Source organism: Pristiophorus japonicus, chromosome 5 (assembly GCF_044704955.1).
Source record: "Pristiophorus japonicus isolate sPriJap1 chromosome 5, sPriJap1.hap1, whole genome shotgun sequence".
In the NCBI taxonomy this organism is placed as follows: Eukaryota; Metazoa; Chordata; class Chondrichthyes; family Pristiophoridae; genus Pristiophorus; species Pristiophorus japonicus.
In genome coordinates, this window is record NC_091981.1 from 134,025,934 (window position 1) to 134,041,473 (window position 15,540).

A 15,540-nucleotide genomic window follows, 5' to 3' on the forward strand; every position below is an offset into this window, starting at 1 on the left:
TACTAAGGCCAGAAATCTGATATGCTCGAACAAGTTACTTGTATTGTATGACCCTTGTAAACGCTTAGTATTAGCTTGTGATGCGTCGTCATACGGGGTTGGTTGTGTGTTACAGCAAGCAAATGTGTCAGGCAAATTGCAACCGGTGGCATATGCATCCAGGATTTTATCCATGGCTGAAAGAGCCTACAGTATGGTTGAGAAAGAAGCATTGGCTTGCGTATACGGGGTTAAGAAAATGCACCAATATCTATTTGGCCTCCAGTTCGAACTCAAAACCAACCACCTCATTGCTCTCAGAAAGCAAAGGTATTAACACCAATGCTTCATCCCGCATCCAGAGATGGGCACTAACATTGTCTGCGTATGACTATGTAATCCACCACAGACCAGGCACTGAGAACTGCACTGACGCTCTCAGTCAGCTGCCATTGCCCACCACCAGGGTGGAAATGGGGCAACCCGCAGACTTGCTTCTTGTAATAGATGCTTTCAAGAGCGAGGGGTCACCCGTCATGGCTCGCCAGATCAGGACCTGGACCAGCCAGGACCCTGTGCTATCACTAGTAACAAGCTGCATCCTCAATGGGAGTTGGTCGGCGGTTTCCGGGGAAATGCAAGATGAAATCAAGCCATTTCACCGACGCAAGAATGAACTGTCCATCCAATCAGATTGTCTCCTATGGAGAAATTGCATGATCTTGCCCAAAAGAGGTAGGGAAACGTTTACACGCGACCTACACAGCACCCACCCAGTCATAGTCATGATGAAGGCTTTCGCCAAGTCGCACGTCTGGTGGCCCGGCATTGACTCTGAATTGGAGTCATGCGTACACCAATGCAACACTTGCTCACAGTTGAGCAATGCACCCAGGGAGGCCCTCATGAGCCTGTGGTCATGGCCCTTAAAGCCGTGGTCCAGGGTCCACGTAGATTTCGCTGGCCCCTTCCTAGGGAAGATGTTTCTAGTAGCAGTGGACGCGTACTCAAAATGGATTGAATGTATAATAATATCACCATGTACGTCCACTGCCACCATTGAAAGCCTTTGGGCCATGTTCGCCACCCATGGTTTGCCCGACGTCCTTGTCAATGACAATAGGCCATGATTCACCAGCTTGGAATTCAACGAGTTCATGACCCGCAATGGCATTAAGCATGTCAGGTCTGCCCCATTTAAGCCTGCATCCAACGGCCAAGTGGAACGGGCAGTCCAAACCATCAAGCAAAGCTTGAAATGCATAACAGACAGCTCCTTGCAGACCCGGTTATCCAGGATCCAGCTCAGCTACCGGACGCGACCCCACTAGCTCACCGAGGTTCCCCCTGCAAAATTGTTAATGAAGAGAGCACTCAAAACCAGGCTCTCTTTAGTCCACCCAGATATCAATGATCACGTAGAAACCCAGCGACACAGGCATAACGTGTACCACGATCGTGCGGCGGCCTCGTGTAACATTGAATTCAATGATCCGGTGTTTGTTCTAAATTACGGTCATGATCCCAAGTGGATTGCTGGCATTGTCTTAGCCAAGAGGGGAATAGATTGTTTGTTGTAAAATTGTTGAATGGACAAACGTGCAGAAAGCACCTGGATCAGACCAAACTGCGATTCACAGACAACCAAGAATAATTTGAGGAAGACCTTTCCATCTATGATCCACCAACACACACCCAACCAGCAACTGACCTCGCTGTCAACCACGAGGATGAATCCACCATGCCGACAGTTCGATCAGATCGGCCGCGCTGCAGTGCAGCAATGATCTGACCAACTCACCCATGCCAGGACTTCAATTCAGGCGATCGACCCGGGAACGCAGAGCGCCTGAGTTGAATGTAAACAACTTAAGACTTTGGGGGGGGAAAATTATGTTATGTACGTGAACTGAACCTGTGTGTCAGACTTGCCACTAGGGGGCACACCTGTAGGAGATCTATGGGTCACCGGTGTGCCCTGGAGCAAACAGGTATAAAAGGCAGCCCACCATACTGCTGCCTCACTTTGGAGTTATATTAAAGAGACCAAGGTCACAATGGTTTGTGCTTACAACACAGTCTCATGGAGTTATTCTAAACTTAACAGACATGAATCAAGTTTTTAAAATGCTCAGAGATAAAGAGGACAGGATTTTGCACTTGGACTATGATAGCAGAGCTAAAGGAACTAAAGGACACAAATATAAAATGAAACCTCAAATTAGATTAGAAATAAAGACTAAGAGATTCTGCTTTGGGCACAATCGGCAATCCGGGTGCAAATTACGTTCAAAATTGCGCCGGTTTTAAGAAGTTTTTTTTCACTTAAGTTTTTGCTCAAACTCATTTACATATCGTCTAATGTAAAATCTTCCAAAAAAAAATTGCATTAAACAATATTCCTTGATGTATTTAAGAATAGTAAACTAGTGCAGTTTTATTCACAGTTGAAAATGGGTTTATCACGAAAATAAGCATTTATAATCAGTGTCTAGTCCACCATCTATGAGTAACGATTTTAAATAACTTACTTTAAAAAAGTATACAAAACCATTTATTAGTTACATTGGTGTACAGTAGTCAGTATCTTATTAAATTATATAAAATGAAAGCTTTTAAAATGTGCCTAGTGGAGTCTTGCACCTTAAAAAAAGCATAATTTTAAGAGGCTTCGCAAAGGACTGCAAACGGGCGCACTTAGCGGAAACTCCAATAGTGATTAATTTGATCTGGAGGCCTGGTCAGTTTTGTGGGTGGCACATGCTTCCAGAAAAATGTTTTTTAAACCAGTGCAAAGGGCTGCGGATACTTGATTTGCGCTGGACGTAATTTATGCTTGAAATTGATTGATCTTTTGTGCTGGTTTGGCCGATTTTGAGTGAAGCTGTTGGAGACGCCAGGCCATAATCTCTCATAGGCTTGGAGATATGTGGAATAATTCCAGCAAAAACAATTGAGGGGTAATCTGTGTGAAATATGAATCTTTATCGCATTGTCATTAGTCTCAATGCAGAAGGCAAAAATTGTCTTACCTCATGTTACATTCATTTCTATAGGAAACAGAGCACAACCTAATATTACTAGTGTTTCTGGGCTAGATCACCTAAAGTAGAATTTATGTTACAGACGACTTAAAGAAGTGCTAGTTATGTAATAGCCTGGTTTCCTGACCATGGCAGAATCTGCAGTATTTACACAGCAACAGACAGGAATAAAATACTGGAAGACATGCACAATTTTTTCAAATTGATAATCTGCAACTTCATTTTCTGGTCACCAGATCATTCCAATAGTCACGGCAATGTCTGTTTAACCCAATAATTAGCAAAATGCATCATCGGTCTTGAAGGATGGCTGAATGCATATCTGATTGGTGGTCTGCAAAAATAGTGGCCAACAATATTGAACCCAGATTTTCTGATCAGCGACATCTAAACACTGGTGCCAACCCATGTGAAGAAAGTGGGCTGATGCTCGAGTTAAAGTAAGGTTGGTCAGAAGTTCAGACCATCATGATCAATCATTTACATTGGCAATCTAGTGCTGCTGCCAGAGGCACCGGAGAAAATACACTTCTAGTTTCTGGATGTAGTAGTTAGGATTTGCACCTCCAGCAGCATGGTAAGCTATATGCAACACAAACTAAGCACAACTGAATTGAAGAATTTAAATGCGGAGACTCCTAAATCTTTGCTCAGGCAACTAGGATGCACATGGCTGTGTTATTATCTCCAGTACATCATTCATATGTCAATTGTTCAAACCTTTGAATGAATTATTTATTTTATCCCTCCCATTCTTTTACTATCATAACCAATCGAAATCCACAGGGCATTTCAGTCTGTCCGCGTTGTGCGTTTTTATCGTTTTGTTTCATTATTAATTTTGTTTCTCTTCTTTCTCATTTGATTACATTATCCCTTTTAAATTTGCAGTCTGTTCAATGTAATGAATGGAAAATTGCAGGTGATAAAAGTTTCGATTATTTTGTGTGGCAGTTATCCATCATAGGTTTCGAATAGCATATTTTTAGACAACTGTGTATAGCATTATTTTTGTATTTATTAGTTATTTTGAAAATACGTTACTTCCTCGAGACCATTATTAAATATAATATTACGTACAAGGTAAAATACTTACTTGTAAGAAAAATGTAACAAAGGAAACTACACCAATAACAAAAAACAGGATAGAGTAAAGATTAGCTTGTTGCCTGATAACATTTGTATCAGTTTCAGTGAAGACCTGGAGGAAGAAATAAAATCAGTTAACTTTGAAAGATTAAATTTTACTTTAGTTAAGAGATAGATCTTGAGTAGCTGAGGCTGTGACTGGAAGGAGACAGATCAAAATCTGCTTCCTATCATTCCCCTATTTCTAATATTGTACAGTGAGGTTTCAACCCCTACATGCTTGCCTTCATTCTCCCTCTGATTTCCATTCATCTGTCTCCCATTCTTCCTCATGCATGCTGCTCTTATTCCAGCCCAAGTAACTGTTTCCCATTCTTGTATCTACCCTATGCTTTCCCCATTCCTTCCATTACATTTCTAATCATCTGGCTACCAATGGCGAAATTTTGTGCTGCCGCCTCCCTTTTTTACTTTCTAGCAACACATTTTTAGAAGATAGGACTATCCCAATCTCCATACATTAAGGCTTGAGCAAGGGGAGGGAGTAATGTTGCTGGTATTGAGATTTAACATCAGTAGACAGCAGGTGAAAAAGTGGACCAGATATAGACACGCATAGGGGTTCATTTTAACTTATATGTACATGGTGTTTAACTGTCTGCTGATGAGCCTGGGTAGCAGGAAAAGCGGGAGATACAAGAAGAGACAGGGACATGGCTGAGCACCTCCCTAAACAATGTTCTAATACCACCTGTTCCAGATCAACTGAAGCAGGGCACATGGAAAATAAAAGCCATAGTGTTGCATAAATAAATTAAAGCCAAATTATAAACCAATGAATGCAAAACTAAAGGAAGCAAGTTCCTGCATGCAATGAATATTTGGCTAATCAGTACACATAATGAAAATAAATACATAATAAAAAGTAATGCATACTTACAGCAATGATCTTTGCAAATATAATGCAAAAGGCAGGGTGAGTTCCTCCATTGATAAGCGCACCTAGGACTCCCAAAGCAATGTATGGCCATTCCGATTTATTCAGCTTGAAAAGTTCCATAAGTGAGACTTTTGGGAGCTTTCCTCCCTATTATGAAAAAGTCAATAATTAGATAGGTCCAAGTTCTGTGGAACATGCAAATCAGTAGAATACTTAGAAAGATACACACTCCACCATGCTTGAAGAGCTTTTTGATGAAGACAAGAGCATTTAAAGCAATGTTCCTCCATATTATCCTTAGTTGGAACATAAAATTCCACCATCAGAAAATCAGTCATAAGTAATTTCTTACTCTGCACTGAAATTGTTATGTATCTAAACATTGAAACTGTGTAAGACTTGCCATCAGAGGGTGCAACTGTTGGAGGCCCAAGGGTCACCTGCACACCTCGTGCAAGGAAGTATAAAGGGTTGTCTGACATGCTGCTTAGGCACTCTGGAGTTCTATTAAAGAGACTACGGTCACATAAGTTTTAGCTCACAGTACTCAGTCTTGTGGAGTTCTTCCATACTGACCAATTGGCGACGAGTAACAGATTACGAACTTTTACGCTGTCATGACTGCCGTTGGTATTTTAGAGAGATTTGTAGAGGGTGATGATTGGGAAGCCTTCACTGAGTGTCTCGACCAGTACTTCGTGGGCAACGTGCTGGATGGGGACAAAAAAGTGATCAGGTGCAGGGTGATTCTCCTCACCGTGTGTGGGTCCACAATATATAGCTTCATCAAGAATCTGCTAGCACCGGAGAAACCAATGGAGAAGACATATACAGTGTTGTGTACGCTGGTTCGGAACCACCTCAAGCCGAAGGAGAGCATCTTCATGGCTAGGTATCGCTTCTACATGCACCGCCGCTCGGAAGGCGAGGACGTGGCGAGTTATGTCGCCAACCTGAGATGCCTTGCGAGTACTTGCGAATTTGCTGGATTTTTGGGGGAAATGTTGCGGGACTTTTGTGTGCTTGGCATCAGCCATGAGGTCATTCTTCGCAAGCTGCTGTCTGCCAAATCCCTTGACTGGAACAAGGCCATCATAATAGCCCAGGCATTTATATCCACGAGCGATAATACCAGAGATATCTTCCCAGCATCGAAGTTCACCGGCAAATACTGTACATAAAATAACATCGCTAGCAGGCAGAACTGCATATGGCAGGGCTTACACGTCTGCAGCTGCAAGACCTAGGATGATTCAGAGTCCACCATCGGGCATGAATGCAAATCCATTAGCACCATGTTGGCGCTGCGGGGGTAATCATCGAGCCCATCAATGTCGATTCAAGCACTATGTGTGCAAAGGCTACGAAACAATGGGGCACCTCCAGTGAATGTACAAGAGGGCTGCAAATCACCATGTGGCAGAGTTGGCAGAGGATGATCCTTCCAGCGTGAATCACGCAGAACAAACAAGAGAGGAAACACAATCCGAGGAAGAAGTGTATGGGGTACACACCTTCACCACCAAGAGCCCTCCTAGCATGCTGAAAGTCACATTGAACTGTCTTCCGGTATCAATGCAGTTGGACAAGGGGGCGAGTCAGTCAATTATGAGCCAGAGGCTTTTGAGAAACTGTGGGGCAACAAGACAAAAAGGTCCAAACTGAGCTCAATTCAGACAAAGCTGTGCACCTACACCAAAGAGCTCATACCAGTCATTGGCAGTGCGGCTGTTAAGGTATCGTACGATGGAGCTGTGCATGATTTATCACTGTGGATTGTACCAGGCAATAGCTATTCGGTAGAAGCTGGCTGGAAAAGATTCGATGGAACTGGGACGACATCAAAGTACCATCTTCAATGGATGATGCCTCGTGCGCCCAAGTGCTGAGCAAGTTTCTGTCGCTATTTGAACCAGGCATCGGCAACTTCACCCGGCGCCAAGGTGGAGATCCATCTCGTCCCCGATGCAAGGCCCGTTCATCACAAGGCTCAATCGGTTCCATATATGATGAGAGAGAAAGTCGAGATCGAACTGAACAGACTTCAACGAGAGGGAGTCATATCGCCAGTCGAGTTCAACGAGTGGGCCAGTCCAATTGTTCCGGTGTTGAAAAGCAATGGGCTGGTCAGAATCTGCGGAGACTACAAGGTAACAATCAACCGAGTCTCGTTACAGGACCAGTATCCACTACCCAAAGCGGATGACTTGTTTGCAACATTAGCAGGGGGGAAGTCGTTCACCAGCTGGATCTAACCTCCACCTACATGACACAGGAGCTAGCTGAGTCTTCGAAAAGATTTATGTGCATCAACTCGCACAAAGGACTGTTTATATACCACAGGTGCCCTTTTGGATTTGCTCGGCTGCTACCATCTTCCAGAGGAACATGGAGAGTCTGTTGAAATCGGTTCCGCGCACCATTGTGTTTCAAGACGACATTCTGATCACCGGTCGTGACACCACCGAACACCTGCACAACCTGGAAGAAGTTCTAAGTCGGCTAGAAAGAGTGGGGCTCAGGCTGAAATGCTCCAAGTTTGTTTTCCTGATGTCAGAGGTCGAATATTTGGGGAGAAAGATTGCGGCAGATGGCATTAGACCCACGGACTCAAAGACACAGGCCATTAAGAATGCACCCAGACCACAGAACGTGACGGAGCTGCGTTCATTCCTGGTAACTTTCTACCCGGGTTAAGCACTTTGCTGGAACCATTGCACATGTTGCTACATAAGGGTGATGACAGGGTTTGAGGTAAATCTCAAGAGACAGCCTTTGAGAAGGTCAGAAACCTACTTTGTTCTAATAAGTTACTTGTACTGTATGACCCGTGTAAACAATTAGTGCTAGCTTGTGATGCATCTTCGTACGGGGTCAGCTGTGTGTTAGAGCAAACCAATGTAACGGGCAAACTTCAACCAGTTGCATATGCATCTAGAAGTCTGTCTAAGACTGAAAGAGCCTACAGTATAGAAACATAGAAACATAGAAAATCGGTGCAGGAGTAAGCCATTCGGCCCTTTAAGCCTGCACCGCCATTCAACAAGATCATGGCTGATCACCCACTCCAGTACCTCCCCCCCACGACCGGTGATCAGAATGTCGTCTTGAAACACAATGGTGCGCGGAACCGATTTCAACAGACTCTCCATGTTCCTCTGGAAGATGGTAGCAGCCGAGGAAATCCAAAAGGGCACCTGTGGTATATAAACAGTCCTTTGTGCGAGTTGATGCACATAAATCTTTTCGAAGACTCAGCTAGCTCCTGTGTCATGTAGGTGGAGGTTAGATCCAACTCCCTCCCGAACACATCCAATGAACTGGCATCAACAACTCTCCGCGGCAGGGAACCCCACAGGCCAACAACTCCCCGAGTGAAGAAGTCTCTCCCAATCCCAGCCTCAAACAGCCCACCCCTCATCCCATGAGCGTGCCACCCCCCGGCTCTGGACCCACCCAACACGGTATGGTTGAGAAAGAGGTGTTAGCATGTGTATATGGTGTAAAGAAAATGCACTAATACCTATTTGGACTTCAGTTTGAGCTTGAAACCGAACACAAACCGCACATTTCGCTGTTTTCAGAAAGCAAAGGTATAAACACCAATGCTTCGTCCCGCATCCAAAGATGGGCACTAACATTGTCCGCCTATGACTATGTTATCCGCCACAGACCAGGCACGGAGAACTGTGCTGATGCCCTCAGTCGGCTACCATTACCCACGACCGGGGTGGAAATGGCACAGCCCGCAGACTTGCTTCTGATCATGGATGCTTTTGAAAGCGAGGGGTCACTCGTCACTGCTCACCAGATCAGGACCTGTACCAGCCAGGATCCTGTGCTATCACTTGTAAAATGTTGCGTCCTCAATGGGAGCTGGTCGGCCGTTCCCGGGGAAATGTAAGATGAAATTAAGCCGTTTCACCTACGCAAAGATGAAATGTCCATCCAGTCGGATTGTCTCTTATGGGGGTAATCGTGTGGTTTTGCCAAAAAAAGGCAGGGAAACGTTTATACGTGACCTACACAATAGCCACCCAGGCACAGTCATAATGAAGGCTTTAGCCAGGTCGCATGTTTGGTGGCCCGGCATTGACTCAGACTTAGAGTCATGCGTACATGAGTACAACACGTGTTCACAATTGAGCAATGCACCAAGGGAGGCTCCGCTGAGTCTGTGGTCATGGCCCTCCAAACCGTAGTCCAGGATCCACATAGATTTTACTGGCCCCTTTCTCGGAAAGATGTTTTTAGTTGTAGTGGACGCTTACTCTAAATGGATTGAATGTGTAATCATGTCATCCAGCACATCCACTGCCACCATTGAAAGCCTCCGGGCTATGTTCGCCTCCCATGGCTTGCCCGACGTCCTTGTCAGTGACAATGGACCGTGTTTCACCAGCTCAGAATTCAACGAGTTGATGACCCGCAATAGCATCAAGCAGGTCAGGTCTGCCCTGTTTAAGCCCGCATCCAACGGTTAAGCGGAATGGGCAGTCCAAACTATCAAGCAGAGCTTGAAACGTGTGACGGAAGACTCCTTGCAGACCCGTTTATCTCGGCTTCTGCTCAGCTACCGGACGCGACCCCACTTGCTCACTGGGGTTCCCCCTGCAGAATTGTTAATGAAGAGAGCACTCAAAACCAGGCTCTCCCTCGTCCGCACGGATCTAAATGATCATGTGGAAACCCGGTGTCACCGGCAAAATATGTACCACGATCGTGCGGCTGTATCGTGTGACATTGATGTTAACGACTCTGTGCTTGTCCTGAATTAAGGTCATGGTCCTAAATGGGTCGCTGGCACTGTCTTGGCCAAGGAGGGGAATAGAGTGTTTATAATCAAACTATTGAATGGACAAACGTGCAGAAATATTTTGGATCAAACCAAACTGCGGTCCACCGACACCTAGGAACAACCTGAAGAGGACATCACCATAATCGATCCACCAACACACATCCAACCAGCAATCAACCTCATTGTCAATCAAGAGGATGAACCCACCATTCCCAACAGTCCTGTCAGACCAGCCGCGCTGCAGTGCAGCAATAGCCCGACCAACTCACCCATGCCAGAGTTTGAACTCAGACGATCAACCAGGAAGCATAGGGCCCCGAATCGTCTCAACTTGTAAATAATTAATATCAAAGACTTTAGGGGTGGGAGAGTGATGTTATGTATGTAAACATTGTAACTGTGTAAGATTGCCACCAGAGGGCGCAACTGTTGGAGGCCTGCACACCTTGTGCAAGGGAGTATAAAAGGTTGTTTGCCATACTGCTTATGCACTCTGGAGTTGTATTAAAGAGGCTAAGGTCACATCAGTTTTAGCTCACAGTACTCAGTCTTGTGGAGTTCTTCCATACTTAACAGAAATCACCATTTTCTCTGGCTCACTAATTCTAAAGGGGAGTCTCTAGGCCACATGCTCATAAATCAATCCATTTTGTCTCTTATCCCCAACATACAAGAAAAGTAGACCTACAAGGGCTGATTCTCCAACTGTGCTCACATGGAGTACTTGTTGGGAAGTCACAGGCCAGTAAGTTCCGATCATCTGCCCATCTATGGATGAAAAATTCGGACCTTCCAGCCTATAGTTTCCCAATCAGTGTGCTGTGTGTGCGTTGTTTCTCACTGTAGTATCTAATCTGTAGATCACATGTACCACTTAATTCATCAACCCACTAAACATATACATATGTATCTAAATAGCTGCTCTTATTCATAATTTTAATAGAGATTTTATTTTTTTTTACTTCAGAACTCTCCACCAACTAGTTACTATCCTTCTTGGGGTGGGGCAGGCGCTGTCTTAGGTGGGTATCTTTTGAGTCGAGGTGGTGTCAAAGTAGCTCCAAGTTGGCATCTCTGGTGATGTAAATATCGAAAAAAGTCAATCTTTTCTAGGAGATTTGCTAATCTGATCCCTGAGCCAGGCAGGTCCACATTACTCCAGGACACTGTTCATGATCTATTAGCCAGTTTGGCTCTCTAATGGAACCTGGAATGGATCAAGCTGCCACAGGATGCTGGGATTCTTCTCACTTGGCTCCAGATAACTCTGACAGCTAATTGATCGGGTGCCCTGCTCTAGAAAGCTGCTTGGTATTCGCTAGTTAAACTCCAGCAGTGCACATTTGGTGACCTCTTTCAACTTGTACCTAAGCTCCCTGGTCTGAGCTAATTGTGTCCCCGTGGGCACCATTTTGGGCAAACAGCAACCCTGCAGATGGGTGTAGATTTCTCGGTAGTTTAGTCTCTAAGGGGGGAATTTTTCAGGGGGCCAAAAGGGGTGATCGGTTGGGTGGAAATGTTTTTCTTCCCCAGCGGGTCAACCAGCCACCAAGTGCCTTTACCAAATGTCGGGTTTGTCAGAGCTGAGCAGACCCAACATGCAGCAGTGGGGGAGGCAACTGAAATCATTAGTGGCTTGTTTACAGCCACTTAGCACTGCTTTTTTCCTAGCTTTATGAATTTAACAGGTCGCCCACTTGTTTCCCACTGTGCCTAGACCTTGTTTGTGAAGCTGAGGTGGGAGGTCACGGGCCATTGCTTCAGCTGATGAGTTGATAGCTTCAAAGGTCAAGTCAAAGTTCCCAGCTGACTCAGAAATGATCCTTTAGCCACTAGCTTCTCTAAACTGCATTTCCACTACAGATTCAGAATGCTGCAAGTCTTTAGGCAAGTCTCCATCCAGTCTGACCTCATTATCTCTCCCACCATTGACAGATCGCTTCTGTCATCTCTACTTCACCTGCCATCTAGTCCATCAGCATCAGTGCATTTTATACTGACTCAACTTGGTCCTCAGAATCCCACTACAATCAGCCTGAAAGCTAGCATCACCATCTTCTTCTTAGGCAGTGCCCCGGAGTCGAGGATGACTTGCTTCCACACTGATATGAGTTCCAAGGTGACTGATGAGACCAATGAGGGATCTACAGTCTCTGTCACAGGTGGGGCAGGTGGTGGTTGAAGGGATGGGTGGGTGGGGTGCTTGGGTTGTCATGCGCTCCTCCCGCTGTTTGTGCTTAGCCTCTGTGTGGTCCTGGCGAAGAGACTCAAAGTGTACAGCGCCTTCTCGGATGCTTCTCCTCCACTTTGAGCGGTCTTGGGTCAGGTACCCAAAGAGTAGGTGGGGATGTTGCACTTTTTCTCTTCTCTCCCGAGACTCGCTTGCTGTGTTGGAGCTCGGAGTAGAGCGCTTGTTTCGGAAGTCTAATGTCGGGCATACGCACAATGTGGCCTGTCCATCGGAGCTGGTTGAGTGTGGTCAACACCTCGATGCTGGGGATGTTGGCTAGAGCGAGAACACTGATGTTGGTGTGCCAATCCTGCCAATGGATTTGCAGGATTTTGCGGAGGTAGCATTGGTGGTATTTCTCCAGTGCTTTGAAGTGCCTGCTGTACATAGTCCATGTCTCTGAGGCATATAGGAGGGCGGGCATCACTACTGCTCTGTAGTCCATGAGCTTGGTGCCGGGCTTGAGATCCTGGTCTTCGAACACTCTCTTCCTCAGGCGACCGAAGGCTGTACTGGCACACTGAAGGCGGTGTTGGACGAGCATCACTAGGCACACCAGCAGCAACAACAAAACCAACCTTCTCCACAATCAACTGACGCTGCGCAGGACCCAGGGCATCAGCACCCAACCACATTGCTGTCCGGGAGGCCAGGGATGGACTCACCATAGCCAGATTTACTTCACTTGATGCTGTATACACTGGCTATCACATGAGTGCCAGGTTGGCACAACCATAAACCAACACCATAAAGCATCCTTACAAATCCCAAGCCATTCCTTTCACACTCATGACCATTGTGGGGTACCATTATGTCTCACCATTCACTGTAGCTCAATAAGCCACTTCCAAAGGTGCACACAAATCTAGCCAAGAATGCAAAGTGTTGAAAATAGCAGTTTCAACGTCTGACAGCACAGTAACAGAAACTTTACATGAACATTGGATAAAACACCTAAGTGTATACCCTTGTATGTTGTTAGTTGGTATAATTGCATTACGATAAGGGCGAGTTGATGGGTGGCTAGTGAGATGGGGATGTGATAATATAGATAGATAGAGGGATGGGTGGAGGTGCAAGGTAAGTTAGGGTGAATAAGAATGTGTAGAAGTAGGGTAGAGAAGGCAGAGTGATAGAGATGTGATGAGTGACACAACAGGATGAGGTTGAGTCTGGCTTTGTACTAACATTTCCTGATCTACTGAGATTATTAAAACTTTTGATGCACTACACCCAGGTCCTGCTGACCGCATCCCTGCTTGTGTCCTCCTATGCAATGTGCAACCAGGCTGTGATGGTCCCTTGGGTAGGTCGTCTCCGCCCATTGGAAGGGAAGAGAACCTCCCTGTGTGCTGTAACTTTTGGAGGGAGTCATGGGAGAGCCTGGATGCAACTGTGCACCTCTTTGCAGTGCTTGTCAATGTGTGCAGCACCTCAATGCTATAGAACACTGACAGCACAAATGTCAAATTAAAGTTGTCAATGGTCCCTTTAAAGAAAGTAGCCGATGATGCGTCATCAAATGATGTCACCAGGTCCGCTTCCTCTAATTGGCTGGGAAATGCACTATCCGGGCTTGATAAACCCAATCAAGGGAAATTCATTCTACACAACAGGCTGGAGCTGGCAGTGCGACTGGGACCTGCCACCGACCTGCCTTTTAAACATGATGAAGATTTTCTGCAAATGTCAGACACCTGGCTGACCATTAATATCACTTAAAGTATAAAGTGTTGTATTAGTTGCTGAGAAGCAATCAACAAGACAGGATAAAATAATTACAGTTGCCTTTCTTGTAAGACTGAGAGCAAATTTGAGATTAAGACTCTTTTACCTCTGCCTTATTTTCTTCCACTTCAGTTTCATTCCGAGAAATACTTGATTTGTTGGATAATGTGCGCTTGCGGGAAATGTTTACGGATTTATCCGGTACTGTTCCACTTTCTGTCCTTTCTTCTTTTTCCTCTGCACTTTTAAATGCCTTTAGATATATCAAACAATAAATAGTTTATTGTAATTAATTGTAATACAGACTTACCAATTGACAAATTGATTTGTATGTATTCCCTGCATGGAGGTCATTCAAACTGTAACTTCTGAACAATTTCACTTCTACATCTGAATGATTCTAAGTGTTAATCTTTGTAATTTCACAAGCTACAGGGCTGTTTTGTTTTTGTAACTTGTGGCAAATCTGAGTCTATCTATACACTTGAGCACAAGGTGAGAATGATTTTGGCCATCTCTAACAAGAGAGTCCAGCCACCGCCCCTTGACATTCAAAGGCATTACTATCCTCCACCATCAACATCTGACGTGGGGTCACCACTGACCAGAAACTTAACTGATCCAGCCAGATACATACAGTGACTACAAGAGCAGATCAAAGGCTGGGTATTCTGCGGTGAGTGTCTCACCTCCTGACTCCCCAAAGATTCCACAATCTACAAGGTACACATCGGGAGTGTGATGGAATACTTTCCACTTTCCTGGAGGAGTGCAGCTCCAACAACACTCAAGAAACTCAACACCATCCAGGACAAAGCAACTTGTTTTATTGGCATCCAAACCACCAAGCATTCACTCACTCCACCACCGGTGCACTGTGTCTGCAGTGAGTACCATCTACAAGATGCACAGCAGATATGGACTCCTGCTGAGTGCCCTTCTTTCCCTCCTCCTCCCTCTTCCAGCAGCTTGTCCTACACTATGTGGCCCCTCTACATTCTCCCAGTCATGATCAATTCCCCGAGGAAGCTTTACCAAGCCGCGCATGTCTGTAACTAGCAACTTGTTTCAACACAAAATTTTAAGTGAATAAAAAAGTACTTCAGCATCAACCAGACCAGTCCCTGTAGATTATTCAAACTTTACCCAAGTATAGGAAAGCTCAAAAAGTACATACATTTGCACCAACAGCTAGAAGAAATAATCCAGCAACTAACCTGCAAGTAGTTCATGAGCCCTTTAAATAGGGCTAGTAGGGGTCATTCATTCCGTTTACCATCATGTTCAGCTGTGCGAAAATGGTCACACTGGTGTCAAATAAGCGTTGCATACTGATTTATGTCATGATCTGCCTATGCCAGCAGTTGTCAGGTGTGCACACATAAATCCCTTTATCAAGATGCCGTCCTGCACATTTCCCATCAGGTGCATCTTGGACCCTATTTTTGTGCATTAGGTGGCTGCCTAGCGCCTAAAAAATGGGCGCTACACAGCCCAATTTAGCCCCCATTAAACCTTGTTCAAAATTGCTATAATTTTATGATGGTGACTATTCTGGGAACATGTCATCTGCTGCAAGTCATAAAGGAACTAAAGCAGTTTTTAATAATTTATTAACTAAGTTTGTTACTTTGTTCATTTTGCTGAGTCAATTATTTATCTTAATCAATCTATCATGACATATGAATATTTTAGCAATGTTTAATATAAAACTCAATTGTAGATGAAAGTT

General features: G+C 44.9%; 1 protein-coding gene across 8 annotated transcripts in view; it reads right to left on the reverse strand.

Annotated features, from left to right (window-relative positions):
* The window catches only part of LOC139264463 (ATP-dependent translocase ABCB1-like), a 276,998-nt gene that overhangs the window by 80,872 nt on the left and 180,586 nt on the right, over positions 1 to 15,540 (reverse strand). For all 8 annotated transcript variants that reach the window (XM_070880982.1, XM_070880981.1, XM_070880983.1 and 5 more), the window contains 3 exons: positions 13,915 to 14,061; positions 5,053 to 5,199; positions 4,120 to 4,224 (listed from right to left, as the gene is read on the reverse strand). In XM_070880982.1, coding sequence (XP_070737083.1) covers positions 4,120 to 4,224; positions 5,053 to 5,199; positions 13,915 to 14,061 — 399 coding nt within the window. The remainder of the gene's footprint in view (positions 1 to 4,119; positions 4,225 to 5,052; positions 5,200 to 13,914; positions 14,062 to 15,540) is intronic.